The 22,361-nt window shown below is 35.6% G+C and overlaps 1 protein-coding gene across 2 annotated transcripts in view; it reads right to left on the bottom strand.

Annotated features, from left to right (window-relative positions):
* The window catches only part of myo19 (myosin XIX), a 42,339-nt gene that overhangs the window by 13,178 nt on the left and 6,800 nt on the right, over window positions 1-22,361 (bottom strand). Inside the window, exons 4-22 of one of the 2 annotated variants that reach the window (XM_026240575.1) lie at window positions 19,707-19,820; window positions 19,074-19,200; window positions 18,895-18,964; window positions 18,693-18,795; window positions 17,306-17,402; window positions 17,121-17,197; window positions 16,699-16,789; window positions 15,464-15,629; window positions 15,228-15,301; window positions 14,844-15,079; window positions 14,480-14,656; window positions 14,243-14,383; window positions 13,807-13,914; window positions 13,647-13,717; window positions 13,377-13,456; window positions 12,063-12,220; window positions 11,748-11,877; window positions 10,740-10,825; window positions 9,285-9,620 (exon numbers count right to left, since the gene is read on the bottom strand). In XM_026240575.1, coding sequence (XP_026096360.1) covers window positions 9,285-9,620; window positions 10,740-10,825; window positions 11,748-11,877; window positions 12,063-12,220; window positions 13,377-13,456; window positions 13,647-13,717; window positions 13,807-13,914; window positions 14,243-14,383; window positions 14,480-14,656; window positions 14,844-15,079; window positions 15,228-15,301; window positions 15,464-15,629; window positions 16,699-16,789; window positions 17,121-17,197; window positions 17,306-17,402; window positions 18,693-18,795; window positions 18,895-18,964; window positions 19,074-19,200; window positions 19,707-19,820 — 2,442 coding nt within the window. Of the gene's footprint in view, window positions 1-9,284; window positions 9,621-10,739; window positions 10,826-11,747; window positions 11,878-12,062; window positions 12,221-13,231; window positions 13,295-13,376; window positions 13,457-13,646; window positions 13,718-13,806; window positions 13,915-14,242; window positions 14,384-14,479; window positions 14,657-14,843; window positions 15,080-15,227; window positions 15,302-15,463; window positions 15,630-16,698; window positions 16,790-17,120; window positions 17,198-17,305; window positions 17,403-18,692; window positions 18,796-18,894; window positions 18,965-19,073; window positions 19,201-19,706; window positions 19,821-22,361 lie in introns of those variants that run through there. The other variant, XM_026240576.1, reaches the window with a different exon arrangement.

Raw genomic sequence — 22,361 nt, 5'->3', positions numbered from 1 at the left:
TTCTTAATATACAGTTCACAATACTTCAGCTTGTTATTCTAATTAAGTGAATGTCATTTTATCAGTAAATACATAAAATTCATATTATTTTTCTTTGAAAGATTTCTATAAATGATTTAAATCATACTTGTTTCTACAATAATTATTTAAAAGTAATCCTATAGCTCCATCTGGTGGCCATTATAGGTACTAAGAATTGCAAGCTTGATTTATATGTTATGATAGTTTTAAATTTATGCTGGCTCTTGAAAATGATAAAGCTATGAAACTTACTGTGCTTCCTTCAAATGATGACTTCTACCGTATATAAAAAATTATGAAGAGTTGGAATTAAAAAATTTTAAAGATATAGTAAAATAACTATTGTATTTTTTTTATGTTACTTTAATAAATCGCTATGGCCACACCATTTAAGGTATCCTAAACCCATTCGCAATTTAACATCTTCAGTATATGGCTTCATGTTAAAACAGTTTGGTGTGAACTACTTGTGTCTTCTTGGAGGAGAATGAATTCATTTACAGGCTGAGTTTATCATAAATCCACAATAACATTTATGAGTTCTGTATCAATCAGTGTTGTTGTTTGTTTATTTTTTATTTATTTTTTTCATAGGAAGATAACTGACCCTTTACTCTCCTTTTTAATAAATGTGCTTATAAACCAAGAACAAGCTATTTATAGCTGTATTTATAAACTGCTTACTACTGACTATTAATATTGGGACAAGGCTTTATGAAGCATGAACTGACTATTTACTAATGAGTGCAGTTATTATAAAGTGTTATCAATGCATTTGCTAATCTTAACAAATTAGACATTATTTTACAGTGTTATCAAATCCCTTAAATGATTTGTAAGTGTTTTGTAATGATTTTATTGACCTAAAAGCATTTGTGAAAGTTCTGCTTGCATTACAGCTTAGTCTTGATCTGTGAGCTGAACAGATTTACTGTTACATCCATGAGATTATGTAAATTCAAATAAATATCATGTCACAGGATGTCAGAGGTCAGTATCAAATTAGTTTGAAATTATTATTTGCAGCACAAATAAGGTTTTTTAGGATTTTTAAAAATCCCTAAAACTGTCAGAAAAGGATAAGGCCTAAGATTTCTATGTGAGTGGCTAAATTTGTTTGTTTTTATAACTATAATGCATAAACTATGAAACTATACAAAATGTATAAAAAGTACAAGTTATTCTTTTCCAATGTTTTTAATTTATTTAATTTTTTTTTTTTTTTTTTTTTGGATTTACATTTTAAAAAATTAGCCTACGGCGATCATTCTAAACATCTTGAATAAAACCTGTCAATATTTATTATAGACCACTATAACTGTGTATAATCTAACAAACGAGTTTATTATGAAAATAAAAGTGTACACCAGATAACTTGGACGATAAAGAAATTGCTAACAATAGTATAATAGAGCATGTTTTAGGTTTTTAGGCGTTTAGATGCAGAAATGGACAAATCAAATGTAAAATAAAATGTAATTGATTTAATTAAATATAGATTAAGTCTTGTTAGAGCAAAATAATAAATAAATACGTACACACATTAAAAAAGCAGCCAAGATGAATGAGTTTAATTTTTTTATATAGATTAAAATTGAAGACAGAAGCAGCTGGTATATGCGGTCACTTAATATTAAAATCCAGTAGATCCACTTCAGATTTAATTCTCAACAGTTTATGTTCACGTGGCTGTTTTCGTTTATATTAGCCAAGCTATTATGTATTTTGAAATAATCTTGTCCGTGATGTGTTCGTTCTTACGACGAAAGGCAGAATCCTGCAGCTCGAGAGATATATGTTATTCTGCCAGTCGCGCTTTCAAATAGTCTTGCGCACATAAACGGGTCACAAACACCTGCATTTAGCTCGTGTTGTGTTATAATGGATGTATTGTGTGCATTTATGGCAATAATTTATTTTAAAAAGCTCTTAAACAAGAATAAATTCGTTTGTTTTCAGCTCTGAGACACTGTGCGCGCTGATCGGAGGCAGTGATTTCAGATAGGCAGCCGCAAATATTTCATTTTCACACAAACAGTTCAAAAACATCTTAATTTAGCTCTTGGTGTGCTCTAATTGGTGAATTGTGTGATATCGCTGCAATACTTTATTTTTAATAGCTATAAAACAAGAATAAACTCGTTTTTTCTGAGCTCATCATTCCACATGCTCCTGCTCAGAGCGGTGATTCATCTCTCGTGTTTCTCACGTATCACTGACCACACATCAATTATTAATGAGCCCTGACCTGATAATAATCATATATGTTGGTTTAGCTTGTCACTGTGAATTAAATCCAAGTATTTATTTGTATTTTAACCGATTTAAAATCGAAACCAAAAGACAGTCTCCTCCCTTTTTTAGTCCGGTAACTGAACCTGTAGGGGCGCTATTTCTGTCAGACAATGGAAGTCTAAGCACACACACTCAAACAGATGGACAGAGTGAGATGAGATGTCTGACAGTTTTTTAATTTTCTGTTATCCATACAGTGTTGTAAAGTCATGAAACTATGCATATTTACTCAGAATAACTTTTTTTTCTGTATGAAAAAAGGTTTTGAAGTGTTTGGAATTTAAAAATGCAGGAAAATTAATAATTCCATCTTTATTGTCATTTAAAAAAATCACCACGACAAAACCATCCAAGCTATCCAAAACCCATTCACAATTTAAGTTCCTCAATGTTTTTTTCAACATGTAGACCAAGTTTGGTGTGTATAGTGTTACTCTCCTCTGAGCAGTATGCATTAATTCACAGCTAAATGTAAAAAATAATCCACATTCAAATCAAAATAGCCGACTTCCTGTTGGTCGTAGCTGATGACTGTGAATTAGAAAGTTGTCCGTCTTGATAAGAACAATTTTTGTACTGAGTTTGGTGTCTGTAGCTAAAACTAACCCCCCCACTTTTGACAAAAGGTGGCGCTATAGAGTGCCTATTCCACGCCCTCTTATGAACTTTTTGCCAGTGTCTAGCTGTCACTAATACTGATATGTGTTCTGAGTTTGATGAAATTCTAAGCATGTTATATGCCTCAAAATCACCTGAGAAGTATTCCAGTTTGACATGTTGCCACGGCAACAATTTTTTAGATATCAATATCCCCTTGCAGATTTATATCAGCTGTGTTTTAACATTATTCTGATGAAGTTTGAAGCAAATCGAGTAATAATAAGATGCTGAATTCAAATCATTTTGAAAATGACACACTTCCTTCTGCCAGTTGGTGGCGCTATAACTTTGACTCCTAATAGTCACATATATGCGATCGACATCATACAACGAATAATCTGATGAAGTTTGATTAAAAATCAGGAAATGTATGTGGATGGTATTAGACACTTCCTGTTTCTAATTCTCGCCATAATTTCAACGCCCTCGCCACGAGCAAACCGTTCGAGATATCAAAAATCCCCTGGCAATTTTTCCATCCCCAGTGTCTTGAGATCATGTTGACCGAGTTTTTGGCGGCAATCGAGAAAAAAACCTATGACAAGTATTTCAAATTCCAGAGCAAGCGCTTTTTACATAACTCTAAATAGCTGACTTCCTGTTGGGTGGAGCCTATGACATGCAATACGAAAGTTGTTCGGCACGATGAGATCTATATGTGTACTGAGTTTCATATGAATATGTGCAAGTATGTGTGAGCTATACATCAACATTTCTGACTGTGTTCCAGGGGGCGCCGTAGAGCCCCTGTGCCACGGCCCGGGTCCCAGCCTCTGCAGGCTCCTAAAGGCCACAGATTCCAAAGTGTGCGCAAATTTTCAAGAGTTTTGAGTATGTTAAGGACCCCAAAAGCCCCCACAACTTTGACGAAAAATTTGAATACTAAACCCTAAATAGCCAACTTCCTGTTGGGCGGAGCCTATGATATGCAATACAAAAGTTGTTTGGATTGATGAGATTTATATGTGTACCGAGTTTCATACGTCTACGAGCAAGAATGTATGATATATGGCCCTCCATATTCCAGGGGGCGCTGTAGAGCCCCTGTGCCACGCCCGTGTATCAGTCTCTGCCCGGCCCTAATGGCCGCAGGTTCCAATCTGTGTGCCAATTTTCAAGACTTTTTAAGCACGTTAAGGGCCCCAAAAGCCCCCGAGACGTTGGAAAAAAATAATAATAATAATAATAATAATAATAATAAAAAATAATCCTAAGGAAAACAATAGGCCTCTCGCCCTTTGGGCTTGAGCCCTAATAATAATAATAATAATAATAATAAAATATAGCTGCAAGCAGCGATGTCGGGCTCAAGCCATCAGTGCAACGCCACCCTGGTGGCATCAGGAAAACTGTGCCCAGCGGGCATAAGCATTTACAGTAACCCTCTGACAATCAAGTTTTAAGGGATGTGGCAGTTAAAGGGTTAATCAGACCAATCTAGACTTTGAAATCACATACACAGAACAATATATATAACTTTAGTAACACTTTATTTTAAAATGTATAAAAAATGTATAAGGTGTGCATTGTAGCTGACACCTATATGAACACATTACAATTGTTTTGTGACTACAAGTCTTTCTTCTCAAATGCTATTGAGTGGTCGCGAACGCGGATGGGAGAATGGCGCATATTTGTTTTGTTTATTTTGAGCAACTGGTGCCCCCTCTGGGAGTTGGTGCTCTACGAAGACTGCATACTCTGCATATAGGGAGCGGCGGTACTATCTGGAAGATATATTCCTCAAACCATCGTACAAGTGAAGGTGATGCTAGTCCTTCAAGAATCGCTCAAAACCTTTTCAAGTGTACAGTTTCCTTTTATTTCATCTTGAAATAAATATTTCTGAATTCTGAATCAAACTGGGTTGTTTTTATTAATTTATTTTATAAGACAACTGAAACTTTAATCTCCTTTGTAATATATGTGCTTTTAAACCAAGAACAATGTAATTAGAGATGTATTCCTGCTTAATAATGACTATTATTAAGGGAAAAGGCTTTATAATCATGAACTATTTACTAATGCTTAGCTAATGAGTGCAGTTATTATAAAGTGTTACCAATGCATTTACTAATGTTAACAAATTAGACATTATTATACAGTGTTACCAAACCCTTTAATAATTTATTAGTGTTTTGTAATGATTTTAATGACCTATAAGCATTTGTGAAATAGTTTTGCTTGCATTGCAGCTTAATCTGTCAGTTGAAGAGTTTTACTGTTACATCCGTGAGATTAATAAATGTCATGTCATGTCACAGGTTGTCATAGGTCAGTATCAAATGAGTTTGAAATTATAATTTGCAGCACAAATAAGGCTTCTTAGGATGTTTTTAAATCCCAAAAACTGTCAGAAAAGGATAAGGCCTAAGAGATTTCTTAACCTGTAATGAAAGGAAAAAAACACCACCATTAGCAACAACAAAAACAATAACAATTTAAAATATAGATTTTTTTTCCTGATTATTAAAGGAATGATTAGGTCTCTCTCTCTCTCTCTCTCTCTGCCAGACAGCCCCTCCCTACAATCCACACACACTGTCAGTCACCAAAGATTCACAGTCACCAACCCCCTCACACTCACACTCCCCCTCCCTCTCCCCCTCCCTTTCCTCACACAGACGGAGTGGCCAGAGTGAGATCATGTCAGTTGAGAAGTCTGACAGTTTTTTCTTTTCTTTTATCCATACAGTGTTGTAAAGTCATGAAACTATGCATATTTCCTCATAATGATTTGATCTCTGTATGAAAACATGCCTTGAAGTGTTTGGAAGCTGCAATTTAGACATACAATACAATTAATGTTTCCCTTCTTACTGTCATTTCAAAAAATCACCACGTCAAAACCGTTCAAGCTAACCAAAATCCGTTCGCAATTTAAGTTCCTCGATTTTGTTTCTTCATGTAGTCAAAGTTTGGTGTGTATAGTGTACTTCCCATGTGAGGAGTATGCATTAATTCACAACTGTAAAATCTCAAAAATACACATTCAAATCAAAATAGCTGACTTCCTGTTGATCGTAGCTTATGACTGTGAATTAGAAAGTTGTCCGTCTTGATAAGAACAATTTAAGTACCGAGTTTGGTGTCTGTAGCTAAAACTAAATAAAATGCATTATTATTATTATTAGCTGTACACTTGCTAAACATTTTTAAATATAAACTTATGCAATTGTGTGTGTGTATATATATATATATATATATATATATATATATATATATAAATTCAAGTGTACAGTTTTCTTTTATTGCATCTTGAAATAAATATTTATGAGTTCTGTGTTTGTTTATTTTATTTATTTTATTTTTTATTTTAAATTTTTTTAGGGAGATTACAGCCTTTAATATCCTCAAAATAAATGTGCATATAAACCATGAACAATTTAATTATAGCTGTATTTATAAAATGCTTACTAAAATATTAATTTTGGGAGAAGGCTATATAAAGCATGAACTGACTATTTACTAATGCTTAGCTAAGAATTGCAGCTATTATGAAGTGTTACCAATGCATTTACTAATGTTAACAATTGAGACATTATTTTAAAGTGTTACCAAATCCTTAAATAATTTAAAAGTGTTTTGTTATGATTTCATTAACCTATAAGCATTTGTGAAATAGTTCTGCTTGCATTAAAGCTTAGTCTTCATCTGTGAGCTGAACAGTTTTACTGTTACATCCTTGAGATTATGTAAATTCAAATAAATGTCATGTCACAGGGTGACAGAGGTCAGTATCAAATGAGTTTGAAATTATTATTTGCAGCACAAATAAGGTTTTTTAGGATTTTTTTTAATCCCTGAAACTGTCAGAAAAGGATAAGGCCTAAGATATTTCTTAAGATGTAATGATAACAGCACAATTAGCAACAACAACAAAAAAATAACTATTTAAAATACAGTTTTTTTTCTGGTGATTAAAGAGATGTTTAAGTCTCTCTCTCTCTCTCTCTCTCTCTCTCTCTCTCTGTCTGTCTGCCACTCAGCTCACACCCCTCCCCCACTCACACTCACACACACACACACACAGAGTCAGCACACAGAGTGACAGAGTGAGATCAGATGTCTGACAGTTTTTTAATTTTCTTTTAATCATACAGTGCTGTAAAGTCATGAAACTATGCATATTTCCTCAGAATCACTGGTTTTCTAAATTAAAAATGTTTTTTAAAGGTTTGGAAGCTGCAATTTAAAAATACAAGACGATTAATGTTTCACTTTTTACTGTCATTTCAAAAAATCACCACGACAAAACCGTTCAAGCTAACCAAAATCTGTTCGCAATTTAAGTTCCTCGATGTTTTTTCTTCATGTAGACAACGTTTGGTGTGTATAGTGTACTTCCCCTGTGAGGAGTATTCATTAATTCACAACTGTAAAATCTCAAAAATACACATTCAAATCAAAATAGCCGACTTCCTGTTGATCGTAGCTGATGACTGTGAATTAGAAAGTTGTCCGTCTTGAAAAGAACAATTTATGTACCAAGTTTGGTGTCTGTAGCTAAAACTAACCCCCCCACTTTTGACAAAAGGTGGCGCTATAGAGTGCCTCCTTCACGCCCTTTTAAAAGCTTTTGCCATTGTCTAGCTATCACTAATACTGATATGTGTTTTGAGTTTCATGTAAATCTGAGCTTGTTGTCTGCCTCAAACTCACCATAACAGAACATTCAAGTTTGACACGTTGCCATGGCAACACTATATCAGATATCAATATCCCCACAACAGATTTACATCGGCCGTGTTTTGTCATTATTCTGATGAAGTTTTAAGTAAATCGAGTAAAAATAAGATGCTGAATTCAAAGCATTTGGAAAATGACACACTTCCTGCTGCCAGTTGGTGGCGCTATAACGTTGACTCTTAATAGCCACATATATACAATCGGTATCATACAACGAACAAACCCATGAAGTTTGATCAAATTCAGGAAATGTATGTGGATGTTATTAGACATTTCCTGTTTCTCATTTCTCGCCATAAGTTCCATGCCTCGCCACGGGCAAACCGTTCGAGATATCAAAAATCCTCTCGCAATTTTTCATCCTCAATGTCTTGAGATCATGTTCACCGAGTTTCGTGGCGAACGGGTTGAAAACCTCAGAGGAGTATTTCAAATTCCAGAGCATGCTTTTTTTAAACAGCCCTGAATAGCTGACTTCCTGTTGGGCGGAGCCTATGACATAAAGTGTGAAAGTTGTTCGGCTCAATGAGATCTATAAGTGTACCGAGTTTGATATAAACACATGCAAGTGTGTGTGAGCTATGGTTCAAGAATTCTGACTGTCTTCCAGGGGGCGCTGTAGAGCCCCTGTGCCACGCCCGGGTCCCAGCCTCTGCGGCGTCCTGATGGCCGCAGATTCCAATGTGTGTGCCAATTTTCAAGAGTTTTTGAGCATGTTAAGGCCCCCAAAACACCCCGGAAGGTTTAATAAAAAATAAAAATAATAATAACAAGAATAATCCTTAGAAGAACAATAGGGCTCTTCGCCCCTTCGGGCTTGAGCCCTAAAAATAATCCTAAGGAAAACAATAGGCCTCTCGCCCTTTGGGCTTGAGCCCTAATAATAATAAAAAATAATCCTAAGGAAAACAATAGGCCTCTCGCCCTTTGGGCTTGAGCCCTAAATAGGCCTTTCAGAAGTTATAGCAGTATACACGACAAGACAAAATGAATTCATTTAGGCTAAAACAAAACTGAAACCAGCGTTGGGTCTCTCATTCAACACAAATAAAATGTTTCCGAATTCACAATGTTTTTGAATGACAAATGATTATTATGTACTTTGCATAACATTACAGCGGTACGGTGATAACAGCTAACACCACTGATTTTTACTACTTATTTAAACGGAGCAGTTGTTTCTCGTTGAATGACTGCATTTTATTCTGATAATGAACAGGCGAAGCTTAACTCTGTACGCACATGCAGCACCAGCGCAATCACTGCAGCCATAAAGATAATCAGAATTGTAAATGGTTTGTCTTTATTTGTGTACATTCACAATAAAAACTAATGTTTGTGCATAAAATAAGCCTAAAGAAAAATAGGATGCCGCTTTCTGCCGTCTGTTTCCTTTCGTGCATCACAAAACATTTTTTTAATTTATTAAGTAAAAATATATTTATCCCCGGGAAACAATTGTTAGTATTTTTAACCGGTCACAGACACTGATCCTTTCTAATTTAATTCAATTCTCATTTAAAATAATCGGTTAGGAAAAATAACTGAAATGAAGTTCTCTACTAAGCTGTATTTCTCCTGGTCATTCAAGATAGCCGTATGTCTGAAGCGTCTCTTACCCGCGGCTGAGCTCTGATAGACGCCACTCCCTGGTCAAACTGATTGGTCTTTACTTTGTATTCGCCTTGTCTGAATGGGATCTTTAGACAGGCCATCATAGACACGATCCGCTGGAAACCCGTGGCTGTCAGAGAGACGGTGACGCTGGGAGCAGAGGCCATGACCAGACCGATGGGCCATCCTCTGACCATCACAGGCTCCTGGATGCTGGAGAGCTGCACAGAGCCTCTCTCCTTCAGCAGAGCATCCAGCTTCGGAGACACACATGATGCTTCGTTCTCCATGAAATCCTCAGCATCATCCAGCTCTGCCTCAGCTAACGCATCCATCCACGCCTATCCAGGAGGAACACAGAGAGATAAGAGAACGCCACAAAACATGTAGAACTGAAGCTAAAACAATCTACATTTAAAGTCAGCAGGAAATGCTGTTTGTAACTCATTTTATGACACATTTCTAAATGAAAAAGGAAGTAAAACAAACATTTCATTTGATAAAGCATATTAAATAAGTTACACAGAAACTCAAAGGTCTTATAACAAAATAAACGTTCAGTTTGGGTACATTTCACAGGAATATAATAATACTGTATACTAACGACAATAATAATTCATTTTTTTAAAAAGAATATTACAATTACAAAACAAAACTATGTTGCACTCAAATCTTTTCATTAAAAATGTATATAATATAGTGTAATGTACTTCTCAAAGTAATACTTTATTTATTTACAAGCAAAAAACAGTAACTTGTTATTACTTGCACTACTGTCTGTTCATCCAGAAACACTGAGTAATACATTTGCACACTGGAATTTGTCTATGCACTTTACTGTCCATTGCAATAGTGTAAATGATGTTCATATGTTCATAGTTCTGCCTATAGTGTACATACACTTTCACATAATCCATCTGTATAGTATGTTCATAGTACACCTATCTGTAGGTCATGCTGATAGTATTTAAAATCTGTAAATTATGTTCATAATACTTATCTGTATAGTCATTGTACATATTCTAGACCTTATATATACTGTATTTACTGCTTATTGCACTTCTGGTTAGATGCTAACTGCATTTCGTTGCCTTGTACCTTACATGTGCAGTGACAATAAAGTTGAATCTAATCTAATCTAATGTAATCTATTAAACAATTTCACAAAATACTTTTTAAGGAATAGCATACTATTTTTCGACCGTGTTTTAATTTAAACAGGAAATCTCTGCTGTGTAGCACTTTATTACTCAAAAACTAAAAAAGAATTTCATTACATTTTACAAGATTAATAAAATAGAAAAATAATTATGTTTGCATTTTATTTCTTCCCTTCCAAACACCTGCCTTCATCCCTGGTATAAAACTGTCTTCACAATCCAATCGATTTCCAAAAGACTAAATCAAGTCCTGTCCAATAAATCTTTATTAACAAAAATAAAAATCAGCACAATGCTTACCCTCCAGCGCCTCCATTTGGTTTGGATGATTGATGCAGCTTTGTGCCATTTCTTAATCTCTCTTCTGACCAGCCAGGTTCTCACACCTGTGAAAAAAGATGCACATAGTGTTAAAAACACTTTATAACTATATAGAGCCATTTTTTCTTAGGATTTAAACTCGGACAGAAGCAGATATGGAGTTTGTGATAAGTAGCATAATGGCTCTACTGATCTCAGTGAAGCAGGTGTGTGGCTCAGATGAGCTGCATCTGTTCTGTTCTGAGTTTAAGGGATAATCAGGAGGAAGTTGATCAGGTATCAACATCTAGACGCACAGCAGATGTCTGCTCCTTCAGCCAGACAGAGGTCAGAGAGAAATGCACAGTCACTGGATCTATTCCTGAGGAATAATGTCTTCTCGATTGTGCACTTTATCACTTAAGCTGTGCCTACACATGTGTCTACAAACACAACCAGCTTATATCCAGCTTTAACATTTAGCAATAACTGTGAAAAGTCTAGAACAAGGTAATCTGTCATTATGATTGCATGATTTATTTAAAATAAAAAGTTGTAATGAGAAGCGTTTTCCACAAAAGAGAAGCTTTGACTTCTCTATGCGGTTTTCCGTCAAAATAAAAGTTTAATGGTTTAATGTAATGGTTAAAATGACAAAATTAAGACAGCCACAGTATTATTATTGTAATTTTACTGTTGAAGTGTATGAATAAATAAATACATTTCTTAAATGATTTTTTTTTTCATTTTACAGTGAAATTACAATATAGTAATATTTATTACTTTGTTTTTATTTAGTAACTTTTTTGATATTTTAAGCAGTAATAATAATAATTATTTATTCGTAATTTTTTTCATTAAAAAGCCATATTGATATATAACCACAAAATGTCAGAAAAAAAATAAAAATAAAAATAATTCCATTTCATTTTTCCCCAAACAGTGCAGCCCTATTTGTTATCCAACCATACGACCTGTAATCACAGAATAAAGAGGTTAAATGCTAACCTGCTTGTAAGCGGGTGGCAGCCTGTGTCCTCAGCTTACACTGACGGGTCTGATGCCTGCGCCAGCAGCACTGGATACAGAAGGCCTTCTGTGAGCGCACCCTGCTCCTGTGCTCCTCCAGCATCTCCAGCTGCACAACACACGCTCAATTAACTACTGACATCAAGATCAAACACATCTGACATCTGTGATTGCATCAGCTGAGACAGAGTAAACAGGCTGAAAGAGTTCAGTGAACTTTAACAGCTTCCTCAGAGCAAACGATTATTTTACAAATTGCATAACAATCATAAGTAATCAGAGTGCGTGCTTTACCAAGGAGTGTGTGAGAAAGACTTTGGTCCTGCCACAGTGCACCATGTTGTTGTTGTCCTCAGGGCTGAGGGTGGAGTGTGTGGCACTTCTCTTGAGGACCACATTGAGCACATCCTCTACAGCGGATCCCAGAACAGCCTGATCACTCATCCCAGGGCCTGTGAATGAAACAGGAGCTTTAGAAATACATTTTTTTATGCAACTTTAATTGTGGTTTAAGGCAAGGGATAGCTAGTAAAACCATTGCTTTTCATGCATAGGTCAATGTTGAGATTTTGAGGAATTCTGCTTCTTCAGGAGAGAAAACACCCAAAACACCCGTTTAGGTGCTTGTTTTGGTTTACTTACATAAACCAACTTCGCAATTTTATACCCATCTAAATTCTAAAGATTTTTACAGTATCATATATGGTCATATATTATTTACCTGATTTATATAAGAGTTTATTCTTAAAAAATAGTAAAATATAACATGTATATGCAAATTGATGTGAGTTAATTAGATAAAGCCTCATCTGCATATTAAACATGACATTTAAGAAAACTGTATCACAAACAACTGTGTTAAATGTACTGTGATAAATCAATTGGTGAAGTACAATGACATTTATTAGCAGAAAACTTTACCCCGTTTACCCTAATGCAACTGAAATGAAGCACTTTAGGGTCATCTTATAGGTGCATCATGTTTTGTTAAAAGCTTGCTTTTACTCGTGGTGGGTCTAGGTATTAGAGCAGACATGTTCAGTCCTGTTCCCATGAATCCACCTTCCTGTAGATTTTACTCCCAATCCTGCTCTAACACACACCTGTATTTTTCAATACCTAACTTGGTTGGTTTTGGTGTGTTTGATTAGATTTAGTCTCTTCAGAAAGGTAGATCTTTAGGGACGGCATCAAGCTCCCTTGGTTTATCGGAGATTAAGAACAGACTTTTACTAATGTTCAACTAACTAATGTGCACATGTAAGAAATTATTATCTGTATCAAATCCCACAAGCAGTGACATGAAACCACATGCAAAAAAGATTCAACCACTTGAACAAAGATCTATTTGTTTCTACAAAAGACATTAGTAAGAAAAAAATAGTAAAGAGAGAAAAAGGAAAGGGCAAGCAAATGCATCACTGCATGCAAAATATCCACTAAATAAGCATGCAGTAATTCACCTGTAATTCACATTATTATAAGCACGGTGTTCATTAAGGACAGAAAGAAATGAGAGAAGGATACTGAAAGAAAAGACAGGATTCAGATATTAGGAGAACGGAAAAAAACAGACAGTTCTTTGTATACACATCATGTTCTACGTACTGTCCGCTCGGTTTATTTGTGCAGTTAGTTTGGTGTTTGCAATCATCCCGTATCTTTGGAGGAAACTGCCATATGGGATCCTGTACAAGTAATACAAAACTAATTTAGTTTGGATTCTGAAAGGAATTCTGTAAGAACATCTCTAACCTTGATTAACGACATTCCAAAATTTTGGAATGTCGTCCAGTTTATTTTGAATTACATCATTTGCTGTAATATTGAGTGTATTATTTGTTAACTGTAGAGACTGAGATGTGCTTGTAGTGTTACCTGATGGGAAATCCTGCTGCACTGATGTTTATGGTCTCCACTATCCCACAGGCCTCAAGCTGAACGATAACCTGTATGCAAACCAAAACGAGACGTCACAAACCAAGCCGTGAAGGGAATCCCAAGTGAAATGAGACAGAAATGCATCTGTTTTTCATACCTCTTCCTTTTTGAAGGTGAGCGGTCTGCAGTCGGGGTTGGGTTTGATGCAGCGTGTGTAGTGCGGTGTGGTGCTGTGCAAAATCTTCATCAAGCTTTCAAGAGAGTTCTGCATATTCACAGAAACACAAACAAATGATTATATCAAACACAGTTGCAGGTCAGTATCTGTATCCGTCTTCTTTAAAACTTTACCTTTGACCTATTTTTCCATGTGTAACTCGGTTTTATTACACAACTTAATTTCTGAACTTATTTGTAGGTATGGATTACTTGGGCTGTTAAAAACATCTGGTGAAAATTTAATCTCAACAGCACCTTTAGAAATATATTTACTGGGAAAAATGGTTAAGAGCTAAAGCACATTTTTAATTATTTAAAACAACAGAAAGAAATCTCTAAATAAACACAATCTAATACAGTTTACAAATCTGTACCTTAAATTTGGAGACAACAGTGACCACTTTACTGTGTTTTCTAGACCCTTCGCTCTCACGGTCATCTTCAGCAAAGAGACTGTGCAGCAATGAATCCTGGGACTTCTGAAGGAGACTGATGATCTCAGGGGGAACCGGGTCCTACAGAACAAATGGACTTCATTAATCCCGAAGAAAGAAATTCCAGCATAGAAAAGTCACATAGTTTATGTGTGCAACTACTTTTATAGTTCGCACCTTGTTTTTCTCCATCATGCCCTCAATCTGGTAACTGACGTTGCCTGCATAGTGGGCCACCGTAAAATGGGGCTCTTTGCTGAGTTTGTCCCAGCTGATGCTGGAGTTATCCAAGAGCTCCTTTTGCAGACGCACACGAAACTGCGTCGCATCCGATGCTCGGTTCAGACGACACTCCTGGACCACAGAAAGACAGTGGCCAAAGAATCAGACAGATAGAATGAAGAGAAATAAAGAAATAAACTCAATAGTGCTACAAAAAAAGCTCTTCCACTATGCAAGATGAGAGATAAGCTATAAATAAAGGCAGTCACTACATTTGTGATGCAAATAATTTTCTGATTTCTGATAAGTGCAAGCTGACCTCATTGAGAAGGGAGAAAATGCTGGAAGGACTGCCTTCAATCAGGTCCAGGCAGCCCTGGTTGTCTTGGTACCGTATGAAGGACCACTGCAGCCCTTCGGTCACATACTCCTCCTGCTGGGCCTTCAGGTAATGAGCCACAAAGTGCTGCTGCAGCTTCTCGTTAGCGTAATTAATGCACAACTGCTCTAGATTGTTCAGGAGGAAGCATTCAAAACCGTACACATCCAGCAAACCTGTAGAAGACAGCAGCCAATGATTAAATGTGTTTTAGATGTATTTTCATTGCATTCAGAAAAAAAAAAGATTTGACATTAAATTAGCAGTAATTATTATATTAGGCAATATATTACAATTAAATAAGTGAATACTTAGAATATGTACCAATGAAGTTGCACCACATGGAATTGTCTGCACACATACTGTTGTTTATGAAAGTGACTAACCAGTCAAATAGCCTGTAAATGAAAAAATTAAATAATAATCTTGAAATATGTTCATTAAAACTATTTGCTACAGCATTTGCTTTAAGTATATCGAATTTTATAAATAATGCAAAACTCTACGTTTCCTTATATATGAAATCGGTTTTTATTCGTAAGCGTTTTCATACGACTCACTGTGCATAAATGACTTTAGCCAGACAGTCTCTGCGCACGCCGCACTCCGACTGAGAGCAAGGTTTGAGGACGCTCTGTTTGCCAGCGCGCAGAGTTCTCACGGTCAGACACGACTGCAGCTCGTCTAAGGACACCTGCAGCAGGTCAGCGGCTTTCCCCAGGAAACCTGAGCACAGCATAAATACAGAGAGAGAACAGTGATCAACACAAGCTACTAATATCAACACGTCTTTGGCCTCAGTATACAATAGATATTACTATTCTTATTTCATATAAGAAAGTAATACTTTTATAGAGCAAGGATGCATTAAACTGAAAAAGACACAGTAAAGACGTTTATAATGTTACAATAGATTTCTACTTCAAACAAATGCTGCTCTTTTGAACTTTCTATTCACCAAACAATCCTGAAAAATAAAATGCACATGGTTTCCACAAACATATGAAAGAGCACAACTGTTTTCAACTTTGATGATAATCAACATATTAGAATGTTTTCTGAAGATCATGTGACACTGAAGACTGGAGTAATGTTGATGAAAATTCACAGCAATAAATAGCATTTTACAATATATTCACATTTCACAGTTAAATTGTACCATATTTTTCGGACTATAAGTCGCAACTGAGTATAAGTCGCATCAGTCCGAAAATACGTCATGACGAGGACAAAAACATATATAAGTCGCACTGGACTATAAGTCGCATTTATTTAGAAGCAAGAGAAAACATTACCGTCTCCAGCCATGAGAGGGCGCTCTATGTCTTCAGTGTAGACTACAGGAGCAGTGAGAAGCATAGATCGCCCTCTCATGGATGGAGACGGTAATGTTTTCTCTTGGTTCATTTCTCTCGGTAAATGTTAAATTAATTTTGATAAATAAATCGCACCTGACTATAAGTCGCAGGACCAGCCAAACTATGAAAAAAAGTGCGACTTATAGTCCGGAAAATACGGTAATATTTCACAATATTACTGTTTTTACTGATCAGATAAACGCAGGCTTGGACAGCAGAAGATACTTCTTTGAAAAACATAAGCAATTGTTACAGATCCCAAACTTTTGACCAGTAGTGTTAATAGCAAAGAGCCACAGTGAATTGCTAGTGAGAGGAGGAATGTGACAGGGACGTATCATTCATAAAAGTACTCATTATGTCTAGAATATGCATTGCCTAATTCACTGTCATAGCTAAGCTTTTTATATAAACTATACAGAAGAAACACATCACACCTTTGGAGTGTCCATCAAGTTCACAAGGCTGAGCCTCTTCTGATGCAGGACTGAAGTCCACGTTTCCCAGCTGCAGAAGACCTGCAAGGATCTTTGCAAAAAGACAACAATCATGTCATTTTACAAACTACAGTACAATATATTTTTCTCAAAAATTCTCCCACTATCAAAGTAGTTTGCACTTCATTTTCTTGTCTCCTGTGCAGTCTTATTTTGGGGCATGAATCCATATAACATCACATTCATAAATCAAAAGGTCACTTTTTTTTGTCTCCATACACTATTTATATAAATACTGTCTTTATAACATAAGGTAATTTAACAAGTTAATTTATTAACTTAAGTGTATTCTGTGTCTAAAAACACAATCAAACACCAATCATCATTGAGGTTTTGATATATTTTTTACCATTTTCACTTACCCTAAAAACCTGAGTACGTTTCCCCTCATCAATGCCAAGGTTGATCATGGCTTCCACAGTCTCTTGCAAACAGTCTTCTGCTCAGACACAAACAAACAGAATGCAAAATGTCAAATAATAACACAGTGCCTCATAAAATTGGCTTTCATTCATCAAAATACAAATTCTTGAAGTACAATCCTTGCCTTCTAAGGGTTTCTCAGCATGTGGCAACCAAGCAAAGTCTTGCTCCAAAGGCAGCATCCATTCCAGTCTCTGTTTCTCTGTGGCTCCTTTCATCATCTTCAAATAAAACCAATAATAAACAACCAACATAGAATTACCATATTACTGGAAATAATCGAATAAAAAACAAATCCATTTCCACCGCAGGAACTTTCCCCAGGAACTAGGGACTTCGATGTGGTACTTGTGTGTTTCCACTGCAGGAAGAAGGATGTAAATAAAGTTCGCGAGGTAGTACTTTTTCAAAGGTCATTCAATTTTGGGATGGGACTTGGTGCTGAATATGCTGATTCATTGAGTTCATGCAGCATTGTATTTCAACCACCATTTATTAGCATAATAAGTGCATATAATTAAAGTCTACTGTGTTTCACAGCCAACGCAGGCTATGGTTTTTTGGCAAGGTTTAAAGGAAAAGAGCACTTTTAGATAACCAAGACAATAATTTTAAAGTTCTTAATTACGAGCACGCCAGCTCGCTTTCCACGCTTGTGCGTCCTGAAGCGTTTAATCAGAACCGCTGATCCACCAACTACAATGCCCAGCAAAACATCAGAGTAGTCCAAAATCCGTGAAATATTGAGTGGTGTATACCGTAATCTCGGCTTGTCCTTCTGACATTTGCTGCTGGCTCTGATGTCTCTGTAGTGGCTAAACATGAGATATAATTCGTTTTGGGTAAATCTAACAGATAATCATTGGTCTCATGAATCTACTATTTGTTCCAGGCCATATCGTTTTGGCTGAGCACAAAGCTATGTTTCATAACTTTACATACTTATATAAATGTATATATATTTTATTTATTTTAACTTTATTAAAATGAAAATGAAAAGAACAATGTGGTTTAATCTAATATTTTGTTTAATTGTAACGTACATACGTTGCCTGAACTAAATTTAGACCATAATAGACCATGTTTAAATGAAAAGAAAAAGAGGCAGTGGTATTTGATATTATATTACGTCTTGTTTTAAATAAAGTTAAGAAAATTGCAGTAGTCAAGGCTAGCTGACTGATGTTATCAAGTACGCTGATGTTTCTTTTGCAGAATTACTGGACTTATGTTGTCCTGTTCCCAGGAGTTCAATCAAAGTCCAAAATTTGCATACTTCATATTGAGAAACGGCCCTGGACTGGGAGAAGCAGTGGTGCACAGTCCTACGTCACCAGCCTATTTGTGTAATTTTCACTGTACTTTAAGCCATGATGAAAACACAGACAGCAACAGGTCTGGGGTAGGGTACCTAGGACAAATTGTTCCAGGTAATTTCGGTGGAAAAGCGACTTGTGACAGTGTATACTTTGGTAGTATTTTTATTCTGTGAATGCAGTCTCTTAATTTACCTGGTAGAATATGTGAAAATTTCTCTCAGTTGGTGCTTGGAAAGCCACTCTGGTCTTCTCCAAAAGATAGGTCTGCACTGATGCCCCAACTAGCAGCTGAGAGCTAAATTAATAAAAATAAAAAATAAGATTTTTCACAAGATTTTCACAAGATTCTCCAGGTTCAATTCCATGTGTGTAACAAAGAGAAAGCAAAACTGACCTGTTGAGCTGAAGCTGGATGTATTTTCCAAAACGACTGCTGTTGCTATTGCGTAAAGTGCAGGCATTGCCTGGAGAAGAAGGAAAAGGAAAATAAAGGCTTAAGAAAGCATGTAAGGATGATATCACAGATCTTCACAGAGGAAATCAGAAACATCAACTGCTCCCTGTATTTCTCACCAAACGCCTCCATGACAGGGTTGGAGTCCAGCACTCGTCTTTCTATCTTCTCTACGGTGTCCTGGCACTTCTGAGAAGAGGCGGCTACAGTGGCATAATACTTCATCAGACACCGTGACGTCCATGTCTGAAGAGATTTTTAATACAAGAGATGTGGTCTAAATCATGTTGTGAGTTGACTGTTTTCAGATCAGTCCTGATTCTAGTTCTGTATGTATTTAAAATATATTGAACTTGACAGTTCATTAAAAGACTGTGAATAATGAGAAATCAATTTTACTTTTATTTTTAGAGACTTTATTGAAACATATAGCAAAAAAGGCTTTCTAAACTTCAATAGATACAAGCAAGCAGTGGGTTTATATTGAACAGGTGTGTTTTTGTAACTGTAATCTGATCTGAACAGTTTGAGCAGCACACTTCAGCTGGGAATGTTTTATGAATCTTTCACAATGTGATGCAGATTTACAAAGTGACTGACATGTAAGAATAGAGCAACTCAGAGTAAAGCTCTGGGAAGTTTACGTAGAGCTATGCTTGTTTTCAGACCTCTTTAATATCATGTAGTATCTGTAAAACATAAGCACTGAAAAATATGATCTATGAAATGACACAAAACAATTTTTTTTTTACCTTCCCAGCTCCACTTTCTCCAGAGACGACCAGCGATTGGTTAATGGGCTCCACCTGGCCTTGCACGTTCCTATAAGCCTCTTCTGCTACGATGAAGATGTGTGGCTTAAACTCCTATGTACAAAAGGATGCTTTAACATTGTTTTCTGTAAATCAGGTTGAGATGGCAAATGTTTCAGTGCATATCATCAAACATCATTAGCACCAAATGTGTAGCATTTTCCCCATTCAAAACACATCTTGGGTATTCTATAGTCTTTGATATAATATAACCTGCCTTTGCCCGTTTCAAAAATTGTCCTTAAGTGTTTATGCAATATCTAAAGTGGCCACTGTTTATTTTTTTTTTTACTTCCTGATTTGCAGTTTTTTCATTAACTTTCTTTGATGTCAAAATAAACATGCAAAGTATTGTCAAGGTTACTGGTCAATGGCAAAGTTCAGACCTCATAAATAATAGCTTACATTTCACTTAATTTAATTATTGTGCAAGTTAATGATAAGGCGGCAACAACATATAACAAGAAACACATAGATTGAGACGGTCTCATTAACTTTACATTTAATACCACTGAACCTGCAGCTTACTGCACAGACCAAGTGTGCAAACATTGTTTTGATATTGTCCTCTGCTATGATAAAAGACAAATGGATTGACTAAACATCATCCTGTCATCTGTTATGCAATAAAAGCATTTGAAAGGGAGGTACAGATCACTTGTTTCAAAAGACAACATTTAAAACCTTAACTAGGGGGGGATGGTATGTCCAAAACCTTCATCTCATACAGGGTATATACAGCAATCCTTAAGTTAAATTTACTACTTTTTAATACCTTTTTCACTACCTTCAGAATATTTTTTAAAACCATCACGACACTGAATTGCAAGTGTTAATCAGCGACCTTTCTATTATTTACACAGATTTTGACATATATAACATACAAAAAATAATAGATTTAGAGACTGATGTTGACAGCATATTGCACATTTATTTCACTTAGTAAATAAAAATAAAACAAATACCATAAAATGTGCAATGGAGAAAATGGATAGACCGAACAATAAGCCTGCCTGTTAGTGTTGTCACGGTACCAATATTTCAGTATTCGGCACCGATACCAGTGAAAATCCACGATTCTCGGTACCAATTTCGATAACAAAGCAAAACACAAAAATTTGGTAATAAAAAAAAAATAACTTTTTAGCACTAAAAATAAAACCAATGCCATTCTTTATACTTATTTAGAATTGTGTTTAAAGTTTTTCTACAAGTTATATAATTATGAAAAACAGTAAACAAGTTTCACCCAAATTTAATTTGTCTTTTAATTTATCAAATTTAAACACATTTTATGTTTGGTAAATAAAGGGGATTTGCTATTAAAATTAAAACATGGGAGAAATATTGAGATTTTTTTTTTTTTTAAATAAAGTTTTTTATTTTTTTTGCAACAGTGGTAGCAGTATCACATACGTTTTACTAAATAATAGTAATATTTCTAACACAATGCCCTTATGTAAAAATTTTCTTTTAGGCCTAATGAATGCATATTTGTCATTTTGAAATTTCTATTTGCCCATTAGCTCCGCCCACTACCGGAGAAACCGGTATGTCTTCTGCTTTTTCGAAAGTGAATATGAATAATTCTAAATTAACTCGATTATTTTGACAGGAGAAGACAACAGATGCTGAAATTAATGCAAGCGTCATGCGCTTCAGTCTATGTAGTAAATAAACCTGCACGTCTCTGTCATTCATTAATTCACACAGAGACGCGCAGAACACAGATTCATATTTCAAACAACTTTTGCGGCTTAATACTACAGATACTGGTCCATATGGAGATTTGATTTGATTAATTTATGCTTTCACAAATTCCATGACTGTCCATATTAAAATGTAAGTTTAATTTACATGACTGGATTTTGAGATTCCGTACTCGTTTTCTGCTTCGCGGAAATCATAGCGTTGTATGCGTCAAGAACCGGGTTTGAACGGGACCTCGGTACTACCGGTCGTTAACCCAGCTATTAGAAAACTTGCATTTGTCCAAGAAGACGACGATGGTTGTCCAGTCATTGAAGATATGCCTTGAAGCAAGTCTAAAATAAAACGTAAGCCAGCCACTTCTGTTGAGCGCGCAGTGTTCTGAGATGATGCCGAACGACCACTGAATATGACGTCAGCATGAGACGGAGACGGAAGATCTTTGATTATGTGCCCAGATATGCTAAAGCCCATATAAACGAACTAACACGAACGCAGATAGAATTTCAATCAGAATAAGACACCTGATAGTCTGGAAAAAATAATACCTAATTTGGAAAAAAATAATACCTCTGAGACCACATTTAACACTTTTAATGGCCTTAAATTTGACCATTTTGATTTATCACTTTTTAATACTTTTTAAAACCCCGCGGACACCCTGTCATAGTTGAGTAATTTTATATCATAATGGTAGACAATTACAACATAGTTGTTTTTGCTTCATGCAACAAAAATGTAACTTGGGCTGCGCGATTTGGCAAAAAATGTCAATACGATTTTTTTTCAGAACGTTTGACCGATTCTCAGTTTTTTTTTAACGATTTTTAACTAATCAACTTGAAACTGTAACTACAACATGATTAAAATAACTTTTCTTTATTA

This window comes from Carassius auratus, linkage group LG30F (genome assembly GCF_003368295.1).
Source record: "Carassius auratus strain Wakin linkage group LG30F, ASM336829v1, whole genome shotgun sequence".
NCBI classification, from domain to species: Eukaryota; Metazoa; Chordata; class Actinopteri; order Cypriniformes; family Cyprinidae; genus Carassius; species Carassius auratus.
Note: the sequence above shows the minus strand (reverse complement) of the source record. Positions and strands in the feature narration are given on the sequence as shown.